At 39.3% G+C, this 17,777-nt stretch overlaps 1 protein-coding gene across 1 annotated transcript in view; it reads right to left on the reverse strand.

Moving 5' to 3' along the window:
• Positions 1 to 17,777, reverse strand: part of LOC108572519 (nephrin) — a 138,480-nt gene that overhangs the window by 18,402 nt on the left and 102,301 nt on the right. Inside the window, exon 5 of the mRNA XM_017934771.1 lies at positions 14,005 to 14,193. Coding sequence (XP_017790260.1) covers positions 14,005 to 14,193 — 189 coding nt within the window. The remainder of the gene's footprint in view (positions 1 to 14,004; positions 14,194 to 17,777) is intronic.

Raw genomic sequence — 17,777 nt, forward strand, 5'->3', positions numbered from 1 at the left:
ATGAAAAGGAAAAAGAGAAAAAAAGGATTCTCCTTCTTCGCGATTCACGTGATTCATCGGTTAGCAGGGGTCGATTTTCTCAGGCTCTCCCTTCCGCTTTTCCCAAATGCGAACTCTCATCCATCTCACACAAACACGCGGACACACGTACACGTTTCCATAAAACTAAGTAGATCCTCTTAAAGCTTACTCTAAAGGTACCGTAGATTAAGAAAACTCTAAATTAAATTTATTTCTGTAGGATCACACACTTTAAAGTCTTCTGCTGCTAAAGTCTGTAACATAGATCACTCTGTAACAAATTTCGTAATAACGCACCAATGCTACTTGGTAAAATATTTTTTTTCTTATTTCGCAAGAAACTGTCTCGCGATAGGAAGAAGTAAGAACGCTTTTGCTGCGTAACAATAAACTAATTTCTACATATTAACACTTTACGGTCGTATTTAACTCAGACACGAGGACTGAGCTGGTCAAAATTGATCTTCATCGAACGAATACTGATAATATAATGCAAAATTATAAATACAAAATTTATTACTTCTTCTTTTCAATTTTACATACGTTTAACGCAATAATATGTGGTTTCACTTTATATAAAAATTATGTTTTATGTCCATAAGTCATGGGACACCTGCTAATCTGAACTTTACGTTTAAATTAACACCGTTAAACACCCGTGTTATTAAATCAAACGATTATTTACAGATTACTTGCACCGAATATAGTTCTTCAATGTTAAAATATATTGAAAATTGTACATACAAAGTTTTAAATTTTCTCGTCAATGTACACTCCTCGTTTCGGCTCAAAATAATTTTTTAAAGGAGGATGTCAAAAAAGGGCAATTTTGGCATACGGCCGGAACGAAAAATTTTTTTACAGCATGATTTTACGCATCCTAAGGAACAAAATATGTAATTGTCATTTTTCCCGGAAATGATGGGAAAGTTGTGAGAAATGCGGTTCAAGGTAAGAGTATGACCATACTTATAACTTATATTCCGTCTCGTTTTCTTCGGATGGTGGTCTGTTCGTAAATTAACCACTTAGAAACTCATATTGAGTATTATTTACAAAAATTGTTGTACATTAGTGTTTAATAAAAACCAAAAATAATGAAAAATAATTAATGACAAATTAATCGAAACAAGGAATTCTTTGATGATACAATGCTTATATTCGAAGCGATCAGAAACCAGTAATTATTTATTCTCGAAGTGATAGAAGTCATAATAAACTATCATAAATATAATAAAATAATCGTCATGACAGGGATACAATAAAAAAGTAAGACTCTGTTTAATCGACTGTTTATTCGAGTCGTAACTCTCAGGGAGTTGAGCGATGCTTTCTTAAAAAGACTGAAAAAGGACAGTGTAACGGTTTGAATTTAAAAAGGGCGCGTCTTTTTACCGTGATCGGCGTGCGTCCGCCGAGCGGCGTTGGGAGCGGCGATCGCGCATGCGTCGAGCGAAAAAAAGTATGGCGTATTGTATTGTATTAAGACCATGTGCGTGACGTTTGTTCTCGGTTTGCCAATAAAAGTAATATAAAAACTTTTCTGTGCGTGAACAGGCAGCTAGCTTCTGTTTGGCTCGATGTACGTACAGCGACCCAGGCTCGCGTTTCTTATGTTTGGCTCGCAAGAAATATCACGCGTTCTAAGAAGTTAAGGCCTAGAATTTTTTCCAGAACAGTTGCGAGTGATTAGAAATCGGGCAGGACGACTCGTCCTCAGTCGGTGTTTACCAGTCTGTCGAACGAGTGCCTCGACGAATGTCGCTTATACTGCGCGATTATAGTCTTGTAGGGAATACAGTGCTCGCTCGAACAACGCGTTTTCGATTATACGCGGATATTTTTTTGAACCGCATTTTTCATAACTTTCCCATCATTTCCGGGTAAAATGACAATAACATTTTTCGTTCCTTAGGATGCGTAGAATTATGCTGTAAAAAGTTTTTCGTTCCGGCCGTATACCAAAATTGACCTTTTTTTAACATCCTCCTTTCTTCCTGGATTTCTTTCCAGGATCGCTGCAAATGTGTCCATAGATCTTTTTGTCAACAGTTTTTCCGAACACTTCTGTCTAGTTCATCCCACAATTTCTGGTGTCGAAACTCGTTATAAATATTTCAGTTTTCTTTTGTATTAATTATAACAAAATACCAGCCACGTCGATAAAAACATATTCCTTAAAAATAATTGTTACCGACAGTGCGGTTCGTATCGAAATAGGTAACTAAATCTTTCGTCTAAACTTGATTTATTATAAAACGGATGGTTGAAAGCAGACGTACGGACGCAAAAGAGTTAATATCGTTCGTAATAATTGACAGAATTTCGCGTAACAGGCGTTAGAAACGAAATAACACGGTAAAATGAAATCGCGTGTTCCGGTAAATGACGTTGTTGCGGAAGTCTCGCGACTTCTGAAAACGAAGAGGCGTCGTTGCTTCGGGTAAAAGCCTGTCCGGTCTCGTTTTACGATGATTTAACAGTGTCTCCGGAGCGATCGAGAGCGCGAGCCGAGTAAATATCGCTAAAACGCCGTGATGTCACCGACGTCAAATACCTTTAGCGAGGAAGGTTACTTTTACGTCGTTGAAAATTGCGTTGTTCCATTATTAAGAAGTTTGTTGGCTGTTAAGTTTAACTGTTACGGTGTTTACCGATTCGCTGTGACGCGAAGAAAAATTACGATAAATTATATTCGCAAATAGTTCGAACAAAGAACTTCCTCCGTGGAACTTCCTTTCAAGGAGGTCGTAGAACTTCTCCAAATCCAATGTGATAAATAAGATAATAAATTCCGAATCGAGAAGAATTCCAAATTATACGAGCTGGTTCCATGTAAAACAGGTCACTTAATTATTTTCTCTAGTCACGACGGTAGGAGAATATTTTTATACCTAATTTAAACGGTTTCAAAGAGCGAATAAGATGGAAGACAAATTACAATTTTTTTATAAATGCAACTTTTTCCTATTTTATTTATATTCTTTCTGGTAAAAACACTATGTCCTCGCTATAGAATTTTCTTGGATTTTCATTAAAATATTTGTCGATTTCGATACGAATTTATGGGATGACCTATGGATTTATCGTTTCTGCTGCATACTTAACCAGAATCTGTGACGCGTGACTGACACATTGTTATAACTTAAAAAAAAAAGGGATTAAAAATTCTACTTAATTTCGTTTATTTTTGTTTATTCTATCGACGATCGCGGGAAATTTGTCGTGTTTTGGTGTCGGTGTTAACGAATCGTGTGAACTGCTAAAACGCCGTGTACAATCTGAAATTTAATTAACGCGGTGAGAATTTCAATTGCACTGTGTTCAACGTGGCTAAATGTAAATTTGCACGATGGTTCAGAAACGGTCTTCGTCAAGAGTCGCTGCAATTAGAAATTTATCGTTTTATCTTATTTTCAATATTTGCATTCTTTCGAGTAATTGCGCGGCAAAGTAATTTCCTCGAGGAAAAGTGTACCTCCATTCGAACAACTTAGAATAGTGAATGAAAATTTTCAGAGAGAGAAAATTACAAAAGAAAAAAAAGAAATGTATTTCATGCACGAAATTTCGAATTTGGAATATTCAAGAGAAACCGGAGAAGCGAGATCGAAAATCCTTGGAGAACATTATAGCGTCCATTAAGTACCTTAGAACGTCGCCTATGGAATGTTCATTAATTATTTTACCAAGCACTTGACACACCGAGTCAACTGGCCGTTATTAATTAAATTTAATGATATCACTGTTTGGCTAATTGATACATGTCCCCGACGACGACGCGCAGAGATATGAAAATTATCGTCGACTATTTTCAGTATTAATTAAACAATTTTCGCGCATCACGCTTTTCGTGTTAATTATACGACAGTTTCGCTGGTTAATGTGTATCATCCGGGGCATCAATTATTTCTTACACCGCATCCATTATGCTCGTCGTAAAAGTATCTGAGCTCTTAATCGCTTACTTAAACAGAATTCGCAAAAAGGGAACAGTGGATCGGTAATAATTGGCTGATTCTTAAATATTCGTCGTAATTGCATTAGATCTCCATTATTATATCAGAGGAAGCGTTGCTTCTTTTGTCCATTTTTTTTACATTAGCAAGTTTCAAATTTCACTTCAAAATTATTATAAAAATGTTACAAAAAGAACAGTTGCGAAATTATTAAATTAGAAACATTCATTGGAATCATTAAAATGCAAACATCAGCATCCTAAATTACCAAGTCTCAAATTTAACTTGGAAGTAACGTTACGAAAGAATAATTGTGGAATCGTTAAACTACGTAATTTATATATTTATAATAATATAAACGCCAGTTTTTGGGAAATATTAGCATCCTAAATTACCAAGTAACTAAATTTAACTTTGAAGTAACGTTACGGAAGAATAATTGTCGATTTATTAAATTACATAATTTATGTAATTTATAATTACTTCTTACTTATTATTATTTCTAAGAAACATTAGCATCATAATTGTACACCTTGGACCCCATGATTTATTTAAATATTGTAAACAACGTACTACAGACATTTACCCCATAATAATAGAATGACAAATTTAACCACGAAACTTGGTTCATACCAAAAACACGTCATTGCCATTACCCGTTCTACAGAAGTAACTTTCAACTTTAAAACATAAATTGTGTTTCTAAATATCCGTATTGCGCTATTCATCATTTTAACGTTTAAAAAGAGAATTAAGTAATATTAGAATTTTGGTACGCGCTATTGGCCGTAATTGTCAATGAGGATCGGTAACTGTAGCAACTATATTATTTGTGGAACAACAGAGGGAACGGTGACAACAGGGGATGCAATCAACGAAAAGCGTGTATTGACTTAGAAAACGATGAGTTTCCCAACTCCCGACGCGGAGTGGCGGAACGTGTGTGAACGACAGCGAGAACTTGCGTGCGCGTAGTTAGAAGTAGACTAACTCGCGGGACTTAGTTGTAAACTAGTCGTAAACCACCGAAATTTTGCCTCGAAGTGTGAAATCCGATTGGGTAACGAGCATACACGAACGAACGGCTCTCCCTCGAATTCGCCTTTTGTTTCCCGACGCGGAAGACGTTCGAGCTTCCACATGATAACAGAAACGTCTTGGGTCGCGTGTGTTTCATCGATTTTTATAACAATCCGGCTATTTCCACCGAACGGGGAAAATATTGAAAATTGCGAAGGATTAAGAAGTAGATTTAGAGGAAGTTATAAATTCTGCATTAATCTTATGGCATTTCTGCGATACTTTTCAGCCTATCTCGTGAAAACTATTGTGGGTTCGTTGCTCCTCAAACCACACACCAATCGTAAGCGTGAAATATGTGTTGAACAAGATTTATTTTGTCGATACAGAGTTTGCTGGTAAATGTCTAGTTGACTCGAGTACAAGGTTTCATCCAGTTCGCTGTTCCGGACTATCTGTTTTGCTCTTTTTCGGGCGTCCTTATATACGCCCTTTTCCTGTGCGCGGACCGTGGAGAGTGCCCCATCGGTACACGCCTAATTTGCTCATTACAGGGTCTAGGTGTGACTTACTCTCTATTGGCGCGCACTAGTTACACGCTACACTATCTTCGGATGGTTTTCCAGTATTTTAGAAATTTTATTTTACAAATGTAGAAATAAGTTGTATTTCTTTTTTCATATAAATTCTGTATTATTTCTGCTTAACTATCTTCGGATGGTTTTTAACGCATTTCCAGAAATTTCATTCGCTCGTTTGGTACACGAATTTGCAAACGTAGAGATGCTCAGGTGAAAATGGAGTTCGGTTAATTTCCGCTGAATATACTCTTTCAATTCGAGCAAATTCGAAATCCACGCGATTCTGTTTTATTACAATTGATAATTATTTCTCACGAAAAACTTCCCATTTGTCGAAACAGCGGAAAGTTTCCCATTTGCATGATTATAAAATAATTTCACTCGTTCCCGACAGTTCTCCTCGAAGCGGTGAAATTGGATAGGCGAAAAACGTCTTTGTGATTCTTCCCCGTTGGCTGCAGAGCAAATTTCAGCGCGGACCATTTTTTTTTATCAACCGAAGGTACACGAAACCGAGCGTTGGCCGGATGATTTTCCCCGTTCTCAACGTGGATGTTGATTTTTAATTTTTCAAGGAATTCCAATTTTCCCACGGTGGTTCGCGACAGGATTTTCTCGTCACCGGCCAATTTTCTTCGCTGGCGAAAATTATTTCGTCCCGTTGGAAAACGGGACGAAATAATTTCCCCGGCTGTAAACGTGTAACAACGGTCTTCTTCTTCGCCCCTCCTGATTCATCCCTCTTCGTTTAATTCCTCTTGTAAATAAATTAGCCGGCCGACTACTCCGGCTGTAATACAGCGAGATGCAAAAATCTTGTTATCTCGCGATTACTTTACGAGCGAATATTTGTCGAGTTCCGGTGTCCTCCTCGGTTTCCCTTTTTCCACCCTTACCTCTCTGCGTTACAGCTTCCATTCTCCTTACGTGCTTGTAACGCGGAATATCATTTTTCCAGCGTCTCTTTGTTATATTTTAAAGCGATAACAAGCTCTCGAATCCCGTTCTCGGTTGTAAGGAACAAAAAAGAAAAAGAGAAAATTAACCGAAGCTACATTAGTATAGATTCAAAAAATGTTTTAATTTTTTTCGCCAGATAAACTGAACGTGAACGAAACGGGGAAACCATAAGGCACTGTTCGCCCTGCAGCATTCTACAGTGACCTCTATTATTGTGATTAAATATGTATATTTAGTGATAAAAAAAATTCTCAAATATTGCCCAATATATGGACATTTAAACGGCTCAGTCGATAATATTATAACGAAGTATGTGTGTCTCAAAAATAATTCACAAAAAGCACGCTTTTTCTTGGGTCTTCGAAGTGTTGTTCCCTTTTAAAGGATGATTAAAGAAAGAATCGTACTTATTTACCTTTCGAGAAGGTAATAAGATCTGATATTGCATAGAACTATATCTGAAGATAGAAATGAAAAATCTAGGCGAGAATAAAATCGGGTACTTAAAATTTTTTATTTTTAAAATCTACCCTAACGCGATATCTCCAATTTCTAATTTATATCACCAACGAGTAATTATAAATATTTCACCACTTTAATACCAAAGGTAAACCGAAGATCATAAAGGTCCTACTGAAAGAAACCGGGAAGAAAGCCTCAGAAACGGAACACCACGCTCATTTCCAAACTGAAAGAGAGAGAGAGAGAGAATGGCGGAACTCGAATTGATATTAATAAGTCTCTTTCAAGATCGCTCTCGAGCTTCACCGTTTCCTAGAATCAACGTCGCTTTGCCGTTAATAAATAATCTGAAATGTGCATTTTCTTCGGCGCTCGCCTCTCTACAACCTTATTACTGATTAAAACGATCAAAGAGGAAATACGCTTGCTTTCTCTCTCTCTTTTTTTTTATTTTTCTCGAAGGATCGATTCGAGTCGAGGACGGGACGCCTAGGACGTTAAACGAAGCGAGGCGGAGGCCGAAAGAAGCAATTGCAATTAATATCGTCGTGAGAGTGGTCTTTATCGTCGCAACCAGGCGAATTACGGACGAAAAATCTTCACGCAGCCTGTACGGTTGTAGATAAAACTTTCAAGTTGCTGGAACAAGTACTGCAAACCATAGTTACGACCCTGGGGATCATGAAACGTTAACTATGTTGGAGCAGCACGAAAAGAACGGGAATATGGGGCGAGCGTAGACCGAGGGAGAGAGAGAGAGAGAGAGAGAGGCAGAGTGGAAGTGCATTGTTGGAAAGGATATAATGGAGCAACTAAGACACTCTATTAAGTTATCCTCTAGTGTGCTTTCAAAAAACACTACAGAAGAATAGCGCGGCCCCGTTTAAATATTAAACCACGCTGGAAAAATGAATCGAACCGCGCCAAAGAGGATGGAGAAGAAACTGCCGATGCCTTTTATGCTAACGTTACCCGTGATCTAAGGGATAAATGTGCCCTGAACGACCTCGTAATTTCAACGATTATACGTCACAGGTTGTACAGGATTTTTCCTTCAGGCTTTCTCACGGGGTAATTTACCGACGGAGACATTGTTTTTTCACATGCTTATCTACTTACCGATCGATCGTTGAGTTTTTATCAGAGGAATATTTTCTTTTGGTTAATATTTCATTGATACGTATATATGTAGGTAAGAGATGTTGGAGTTTTAATTGGACTTTTGTAGAAAATCGTTTCTCGTTTTAAACGGCGCGGCGTTTGAAGTATCGTAAATTCGGTACGGTATCCAAATTCAGGGCAGAGTTTAAGGTCGCGGACTAGTTTCCCGAATTAAGGGCAATGCGTGAAATTTAGAACACCGTTAAAAAAAACACTCATTAAGCTCCTCGTGTCACCAGCTGTATCACGGCTCTCTGAGAAGAATCCTTCAGAAGAAGAAACAGCGAAAGACTTCTTTTTTCACTTACCTGGTACGAAGAAATTTATTTTTAATTTTTACCTTCTGTTTAGAAATTTTCTGTTTAGAAAGTTCCGATATACTTGGAATGCGACATTTTTCGTAGATACGCGTTTAACTGTGTATTTATAACCGATAGTTTGGTAAACCAAACCTCAATTCTGAGGTCTGTGTTTATTTCTGCGGTATGGACGTTTATCGATGAAATAGTGTAAGAATCGAGGAAACAGGAAGGTCCAGGTGATTATGGGATTCGAAGCTTTCTTAAATCTGAAATGTGGACCAAATATTTTTTCGAGAACTACTTCGTACCAAAATTGTCACTTTACGAATTTCTTCGACTGGAATTTCTACTTAAATTGCACGGGGAATCACGCAGTATGTAATTAATTCGTAAAGGCGGGAATTACCTGTATTTAAAAAAAAAAAAAAAATGAAGCTGTCAGTAATCCAACACTATCGTTACTTCTCCATAATCCAAAATCCTAATACAACTTCATCGTTAAAATCCTTAATCCCTTAACGCTCATGCCTGTACCTTACACCTGCACAACAAATCCTCCAAAAAGTGCAATTTTGTTTCATTATTTCCTTTCACTCTTCATATCGCGCTGTCTTTTCTATTCTACTGCAAAAATGTAAGTCACAGCGTTATAAATAAATGCGAAACTTATTTCCACAGGCCTAAGAAATAACTATAAAAACGTAGAATTGATCATTTTTGGCATATCAAGTTGAGAAAAATGTGAACGTCAAGGGGTTTGATCATTCTACGATACGGAACTTGTTTAATTATACCAAATCCCTCTTGCAAAATCCGCAAACTATAAAATCCCAGTTCCTCTGGCGAAAAGCTCGCGGTAACACGGCGGAATTTTCGTGGATTTTCCAGGAGACCATGCAAACGAGCCACAAAGGGGGTATCTTGAAGCCTCGACTGGGATAAAAATGGCACGAAGGAGGAAGTCGCGAAAGTTTTCGAACACGGTGTCATGGCGGGGCGAGCAGTGACTGCTCGGAGGAAGAGGAGTAGGAGGAGAGGTTCACCGCACAGAAACGTCTGGACCCCCATTGAAAAGACAACAAGCACAGGAGGAAAGGGACGATGACACGGATCTTTTGGCCCGTAGGACATGTTCGCGTTCTTTGACAAATCCGGCAAAGCGAGTGGCCACTTTGATAAAAAATGTCCGAGGGAAGTCGAAGTGAAGCTTTAAGCGGCGCTTTCAAAGCCGCATGCCGGTTCGCGACCTGAATTTCGTTCAGCCTTTTGTTCTGCCCGCGCGGATCCGTCGCCCTACTCATATTTGTTGCGAGCGCAGAAATGCGCAAAACACGATCACTTCCTCTTGGACGTGGACTGTGCACGCGATGTAAGTTCCGCGAATACTTTTCTCCCTTTCTCTATCTCTCTCTTCTGCTGCTCTGTTATTTTTCTATATGTATCGTATTGTGAAATATTTTTTGCCACTGTGCGTGCGTGTATGTACGGTTCTCTCTTTTCAGGCGTTTTTTGCTATTCTTCGTTGTTCCCTCGGATTTTCCTCTTTCTTTGCTTTTTCTCTGCACAATTACCGAAATTCGTATGGTAATGATTGTGAGCTAGTTAGCTGACGAAGTTTCTCTTCATTTTCTTCTTCTTTTTATTAGAGTTTTTTGTATTTCAGAGAAGAATACCGAGGAACGTAATTGTATTGTTTCGAGGTTTCTTTTGCTCGAAGACGCTATTATGCGGACTTTAAGGCACCTTTGTAATTGCAAGCAGACCATTGAGTTATGCTTCAAGTGCATCACGGAAAGGAACTGAAACGTCAGAATGGAAATGAGTTGTTTTGGCCATTGCTTCGTATTTCGCGACTGCGTTAAATTCCGTTTAATAGAAATACCTACACTTTTTTCCTGATTTTTTGGTACTACGCAAGGAAAAGATTTCTCAATAGCGTAACATTGTCAAATGTACAAGTACGTAATTTAATCATTCCTCTAAAATAATCTTACGAATCAATGGTAATTTAACAACGTTCCCATACGAAAACAAAGCTTTCCCAGCAATTTCATCTTTTTCGATGAAAATTGTTGAAAAAAAATTCTCATTAACCCTCGAATATTAACATTAACTTTTTCTTATATTAATATCAACATGCGGCATATATATCCCACGTAATTTTTTACTAACTTTATTAATATCGAGATTCTTCATTTTAAGTTCAAACTAAATTTATCGAACCTAAGGATATTTTTAATATAAAAATATAAAAAAAAATTTCGTGAAGCACCGTATTCCCCACATTAGTGTTCCACGTTTTAACTCTCCTAAAATCTTCATTATTACCATCAATACCAGCTTTCCGAATATTCCAATCTATATTCCATTCGACACTCAGTTTCCATGCACCGGTTCCGGTGTCTGAAGCGTTTCTTCGTTGCCTTCGGTATAAACAGATCTTTCGGGTTGATTAAATTGCAACAGGGGTGGCAGCGTGGTAGCGGGGATTTAAATAAAGATAACGAGTCTGGCCGCACCCGGGGCCGGCAAGATTCTTGTGGCCGGTCTGTTTCATATTCATTAATTATTATATAGAATCGTGGCGGTCGAAGGAAGCGCGGGAATAACAGGCTAAGTCTTTGCTCGTCGAACCATTATGGCCTCTTTTCCCTCGTGTCCCTCCTATTACTTCTGCTCCCGCGGTACTCATCTTTTGTAACCCTCCCGACGTCTGTTCGACGTTGTTTCTTCTTTTATTTGGAAGCGTGTGCCCTCCCAGCAGGATCGATATAACGCTCGGCAGAAGTGATTACGTCGCTTGAAAATTGCTCCTTCTTGTCCAGGCCAGACCTCTGAAGGAAAACGAATCTTCCTCGTTGCTTCTTCTTCTTCTTCGTCTTACCGTTGCTTCTCCTTCTTCCAGTTCAAGATTCGAATCGTTGTTGTTCTTGCGCCCGTTTACGTCCGCGGCCTTAATTGTCGGTAAAAATGGATTAAGAGGAATTAGGTCCGGCGAAGGTCCGCTCGGATAGACGCGCAGAATCCACTTTAAGCGCCGCTTTTGTGCCTGATCGATTGAACGATGCTCGTCGAGGATTAACGTCGCTGGAATTTGTACTTTGGTTGCGCCTCGAACTGCGCCCTTTTGATCGGTGGAAACGCAACTTCGAAGAGTGTTCAACAGATCTTCAAACCTTTATAGCAGTTCTCGTGCAGGTTTTTTTTTTTTATGAAAATCATCATCTGGATTCAAAAGTTCTTCGTTTCAGAGAAATTCATTTTCTCGTATTCTTTTTAGAATTTATTTTACCCCTTAACCCTTTCGCGACTAGCGCCGGTTATATCCGGCATCCACTAAATGCTTCACACTGGCTAGCGCCGGTTATATCCGGCATCCGCTAAGCGCGTCGCCTCAACAACTCAAAGTGAAGATTTATTACTGGATTTATTTTAAAATACAGAACAAGGCCTCAACAACATTCCCTTTATCCAATACATCCTGAAGTCCTCTACTGTTCCAACGAAATCCTCTAAGATTTTACGTGCACTAATGGCACGACGACCCGTCCGTTAGTGGCGTACTGATGCCTAGTTCCGCCGTCGCGAAAGGGTTAACTTATGATTTTTTTCCGACTGTACATCTAAGCGTCTGCCATTTACTGTTTCAGTACTGTATCAGGTAACAAAAGCGAATCCATTACAGATTAATTACATGCAAACGCAAGTTAGCATTATTTAATATAATTATTTTTGTCACATTTTGACCAGAATTTGTGCCACGAATCTGACTCGTTGTTACAACTCAAGGGGTTAAGTTCCTTTAAGTTTCTTTATTTCATTATTTCGGGATCTAATTTCGACAGGACTCTGTAATACAGTAGAGAATGTTCCTTTTTTTTATTCCAGTAATTTGTCTTAGGATTGGACGAACCGCCGCGCAGATAAATTTCAAGAATTCAGAAACGCGGGAATTCGAAATGGAAAGTGAACGAGGTGACGAATTGCCCACGAGATGATTGCTGTAATTTAAATCTATTTTCTGGTTCAAGTGGAATAATTCCCCGCGTTCCATTCGCGAAATTCACAATATGTTAATTACCGTGAACTAATTAAACCCGTTTATCACGATGAACAATTAATAATTACCTGTTCAGAGCTACGGGTAAAAATATCAGATTACGTTCGCCTGATAAATATTCATACGAAGGGAAGAAACGCGCCGGGGTAATAAAAGGGGTGCGTTTTTCCTTCTGCAAAGAGGAGGGGAGGGATCTTCGACCCCTGAAATTTGACTAACGAGAGGGCCGACGAGCCTCAAGTTTTTCCACAGAGTGAGAATGTACTTCAATTGTGTAATCCAAGATCGAGGTAAACAAAGATTAATCATAGCTGGAGCAATATTGTACAAGAAGGGTTGGACTTAATTTCGGCAAGAAAACTCATTCGTCTCGTTCACGTTCTGACTGTCAACCTGTGTCAATTATTTCCACTCGATCTATCTTGTCGAGCCTCGAGTTTTGCCCTTTTTCTCACTTACTTCGTGCGAGCTGTCTTAATATTTCCGTAGCAGAGCTTCCGATCAATTTATGAGCTCGTTCTGTCCCACGATAACACAGAAATTTGTCGTCGTGAGATGGCGAATACATTTTTCCTCGTGTCAACAGTGTAGTGTCTCTAATGAAATTTGACAGGAATCTTTTTCAACCCTTCCGCTGTGACAGATTTCGATACGTAACGCATGTGGCAGATGGTAGACGCTGAATCGCGAGTGAAAAATTTGGTTTCAGTTCGATTTCAGGGGTTCTATATTCTTGGAACGAAAGAAATTATGACGATTACTGACTTCCGATTTTTTTCTCTTAATGGTTGCGTTTAAAATCTTCCGTTTTGGCGGTGTCAGCTCAATATTTGTTTTAATAAATTATAACGGAAGTGCGCAAAGGATAAAATTAAGGAGAAAGTATTGAAATGGCGCCAATAGTAGTGAAAGGGTTAAGATACAATTTTTCATAATTTACATTAGTATTAGTCTCTCATTTTTATCGAAGGTATCTCTTACACGTCCTTTACTTCAATGTTCAAAAATTATTCATAATTTATTCTACAGTTCATTGCGTTTTTAATTTCGTTCTATTTCTTAAACCTGCGAGATCTCGACGAAAATTCTATTCCTATCGATAATAACCACCGTAATTTAGCGAATAAATTTAACAACGTATTTTTATACTCACGATCAACTCTCACTTTAAAGGAACCCCCCGAAACCCTGTCTAACTTTTTCCCCCGACGTATAAATTTCTCTCGGTATCGTTCTCGAATCAGCTTTAAAAATCATTCCCGAACAAAGTCCTAAACACACCTCCTTATGCAAACGCGTCCGCGGGATAACAGGGCTCGATATATAAATTTCCCCGTCGCGATAAGAAGTTCGACGCTCGTCAATTCTTCCTATATACATCGGAGATACGGAAAAAAAGTTTCGCGGTGCGGTAACGATACGAAGTGAAGTTCAGAGAGAGAGAGTCGGGACACTGAAGAAACGATGAATTTACTTACCACCTTCGATGGATATCGGTTCGACCACCGTGTCACCTCCTTTGATTTGAACGTTTCCACGGTACCAGACGATCGTCGCAGCAGGTTTGGCCGATCGAACCACGCATTCCAATTGGCGGGACTCGCCAACCTTCACCTCGATCTTCGTCTTGTTCGGATGATTGCTGATCTCCACTTTCTGCGGCGGTGCTGCAACAGAAGAAAGATAGAAATGGTTATTTTATGGAACAATCGAATTGGAGAACACTTAAAGTAACCCTTTAAAGTAGCGACAAAAGAAATTTTCTCAATTTTTACAGTATAGTAAGGAGTGCCTTAGCAATAATTATTCGAAATGATTGTTATCGGGGCTTGAAAACATTTTCGCAGACTTCATGCTTTAAGTTGAACGGTATTTCAACGGGAGATACATTAGAAACCACACAGTCTTCGATTGGAAGAGTTTCATTTGGGAGTAGTCAAGTCAACCATTTCTCAGGCGCTCGAAAAATTTCGATGTCTGAGATATGGTTGACTTCCCTGATTAGCTTCGGTCCTGAATATTTCTAAAAAGTAAGTAGTAAAGTCAACTATTTCTCGGACGCTCGAATTTTTCGGAATCAGCAAGTAGTGCAAGTCAATTATTTCTCAGACGTTTGATATTTTCCGGAATCCGTAAGTAGTGCAAGTAAATCATTTCTCAATCGTGTCGAAACTATCCAAGTCCATTTAAATAAATACCAAAATTCGACCGGGAAACTTGGCAAATTGTGAGGAAATAGCGTTGAGAGTGTAGACTATTTAACACATGCCTAAGTATTATTACACATACGAGCCTACACTCCCACCGTAATCGTTGTTCCCCATTTTTTTTACGACTATCGACGTCATTTGCTCCGACCGCTGCTCACGGGCTCTGCTCGGGGCAAAAAAGGGAGCTCTTTACACCTGCATTACACAGTATTATTTTTGAGATTCTAAAATTCTTCCCAGTTTTAACTGCAATTTCACGCAGGTATAATCTTTATAAAATTGTGAAAGTAGTTCTTTTCACCTTTTCTCCGTTTTTTTCAGTAAATAGATTGGATTGAACGAAAGGAAGAAGCGTCGTTCTACCCAGACTGATAGAGGCTGACAAAAGTGTAATTTCAGGTTGGCAAGGTATTTTTACGGGCAAAGCAACGGAACATTATATAAAAACTTTACTCCGGATGGAACACTGTTCTTCGGGAGTTCCCAGATGAAAACTAACTTTCACGCGCTTCATCTTCCTTTTTTACGAAGAATTCTGCACTGGAACAAACATACCGGAAAGCTACGAGCCCAGGCAGTGTACCTCGAAAAGCTACTTTTCACGTGTTTGAAGCGCTCAGCTAACCAACTGCGATGCTTACCGCCCTGTAAGTTGTCATCGTAAAGTAAGTAGTTATTTCCAACGTGGACACAGGCTGATTATCTCGGGCTTAACCTTAAAATGTTTGTCCGTCGCGAAAGATAGCACTGAAACGCGAACGTTACATACGCGTTATGACAGAAAAGCAAAACGTGTAAGTAATTTCGCCTGAATATTTTCGCCCGGGGAAGAAAAGTCAAGTAAACTTTCGAACGACACGTTTAAGAGTTTCTTTTTTCCTCTGTTAATCCATTATAGGGTTTTGAACAAAGATTAAAACGAGGATCACCCGGAGTCCACGATAAACACAATTTTCCTCATCGATCCATCCCACGGCAATCTATAGCCTGGTGTTAGTAAACGGGTAAATGGGCGGCACCTTTTTTTACCATTTTGCATTATTAATACCCGTTCCAGATACGGCCGCGGATAGCGGCTGACTAAATATAGACGGCCGTTTCCTTTGAGCGAGCGAAAATTAGTTTCACCCCATTTCATTTTTCTTAGCGCCGCGCGCTGTTAAGAAAACGACGGGAAATTTTCTAATCCACGCTTCGCAGAGGAAGTCACAGCTTTAAACTCACGTTCACGATCAAACGTCAACCTTATCTATCCCAAGAAAAAGAACGAAAGAAACATATTTTTAACAATTTTCAATCTTTCACGAAATCTCGTCGATTTCCTCTACCACCGATTTACCCCAACTTCCTCTTCCCGTTTCTTCTCTATGTCATTGTTCCCTCTACCCTCGTTGTTCCGTGAATATTTTCAAGCTCGGTTTTCCTTTTGACGATCTCCGCTCGACTATAACCGATAAACACGAGAGAGAGAGAGGGAGAGAGGCCGGAAGAGATTCGCTCGCGAAAATCGGCCAACGTTTCCGCTCGAGTTTCGGCCGCGGAAACGTCGAGAGTCAGACAGACAGACAGAGAGAAGAAGAAGAAGAAGCGAAAGGATAGAGCGAAGAAGAGCGAGGGAGAGAAAAAAAAAGCAGGAGGGAAAAGGCAGCACAAACGCATTGACTAGGAAACTCCGACGTAACGGTTATTTGCCACTTCATTTGGCCTGATGCAACGTGCTTTCGATCGGTTTACTGGCATGGCGCATCGTCGACGAACAACTTCTATCCAGGAGGCTGGCTATCGATGTTGGAAAATGCGTTTTCGACTAACAACCACTGGCGTTGGTACACGCTACCACGAGCCAGAGAGTAGCTCTTGATTCGTCGGTTACTCTCCATGGAATTCTTCATGCGCGTGTATACTCCTACACTACGGTATCTCTTGTCGACCTGTGTAGGAAATTAACCCTGGTTTCCGATATAACCTGCGAATTTTCCTCATCGTCCGCCACTCGTCCCTTTCTCGTTCTACGGAAATTTTAATCCTCTCTCTCTCTCTCTCTCTCTCTGTTGGTAATGAAGAAAGATGAAGGGCTTTTTCTCGTGCTAATTTTACACGATGGTTTCCATAAGTTCATTTTACAACTCGTCGTATTTCATCGTTACAATTCTTTGTATACTTATTGTTATTAAGCTCGAAGAGTTGAGAACGGTGTTGTATTAACACTTTATATTGCTATATTAACATTAGGTTTAAGGGACGCGCCATTTTGACGCATTTCGAATTTCAGGAAAATTACAGAAACCGTTTACATTTCTCTCCTACATTCTCTCCCCATTCACGGTATTTTTTATTCGGTCCTATGATTTTTTTATTAGGGCAGCGTGTGGACAAAGTTTATGCTTCTGGCGTTGAGCTTGAAATCTTCTGCACTCGTAAATTCCGTGGCCGCAGAGATTACAAAATAGTGGTTCAGTTTTCTTCATTAGGTGTTCGTGGGTTAATTTGAAATGGCCACACTTTAGTCCGGTTAGGATCGTTTTTTCTTTTCTGCTTATATGTATTATAATTAGGTATCGCATGGTAGAAGTCTCGTAGGTACTATGTCCTGGGTTCTAGTTCTCTTGGATGTGGTCTATTTTCCGTTCCATTCTTCTCTTGTGCTTGTTTGTATTACATTTGCGAGGTCTTCGTACAGGATTGCTTTTTGAATTTCACTCGGTGGAAGAAATATTGCTTCTCTTGGTGTGGTATCAGCTTTCTCTTTGCCAGTTGTGCTTTAGTGGGAGAGGACCTAGATAAGGATTACGTGTTTGCCATTATCTGTAAGGTCTGTGTATGATTCTTGGATGGATTTTGTAATTTCATACTTGCTTTTCCTACGAGAATTCTCTAATTACTTAGTTACACTATGAGTGTAATATAATAGTAGCAATAAAAATCTTGTATTCTAGATCCACCGTTTAACCCAGAATCTTTCAACGTCGACGTTCTTCTATCCGTCAAATTTCTCATCAACGATGCAAATCACCCGGATAACTCATTAAGATCATCGAGCT

This window comes from Habropoda laboriosa, unplaced genomic scaffold (genome assembly GCF_001263275.1).
Source record: "Habropoda laboriosa isolate 0110345459 unplaced genomic scaffold, ASM126327v1 scaffold129, whole genome shotgun sequence".
Classification (NCBI taxonomy): Eukaryota; Metazoa; Arthropoda; class Insecta; order Hymenoptera; family Apidae; genus Habropoda; species Habropoda laboriosa.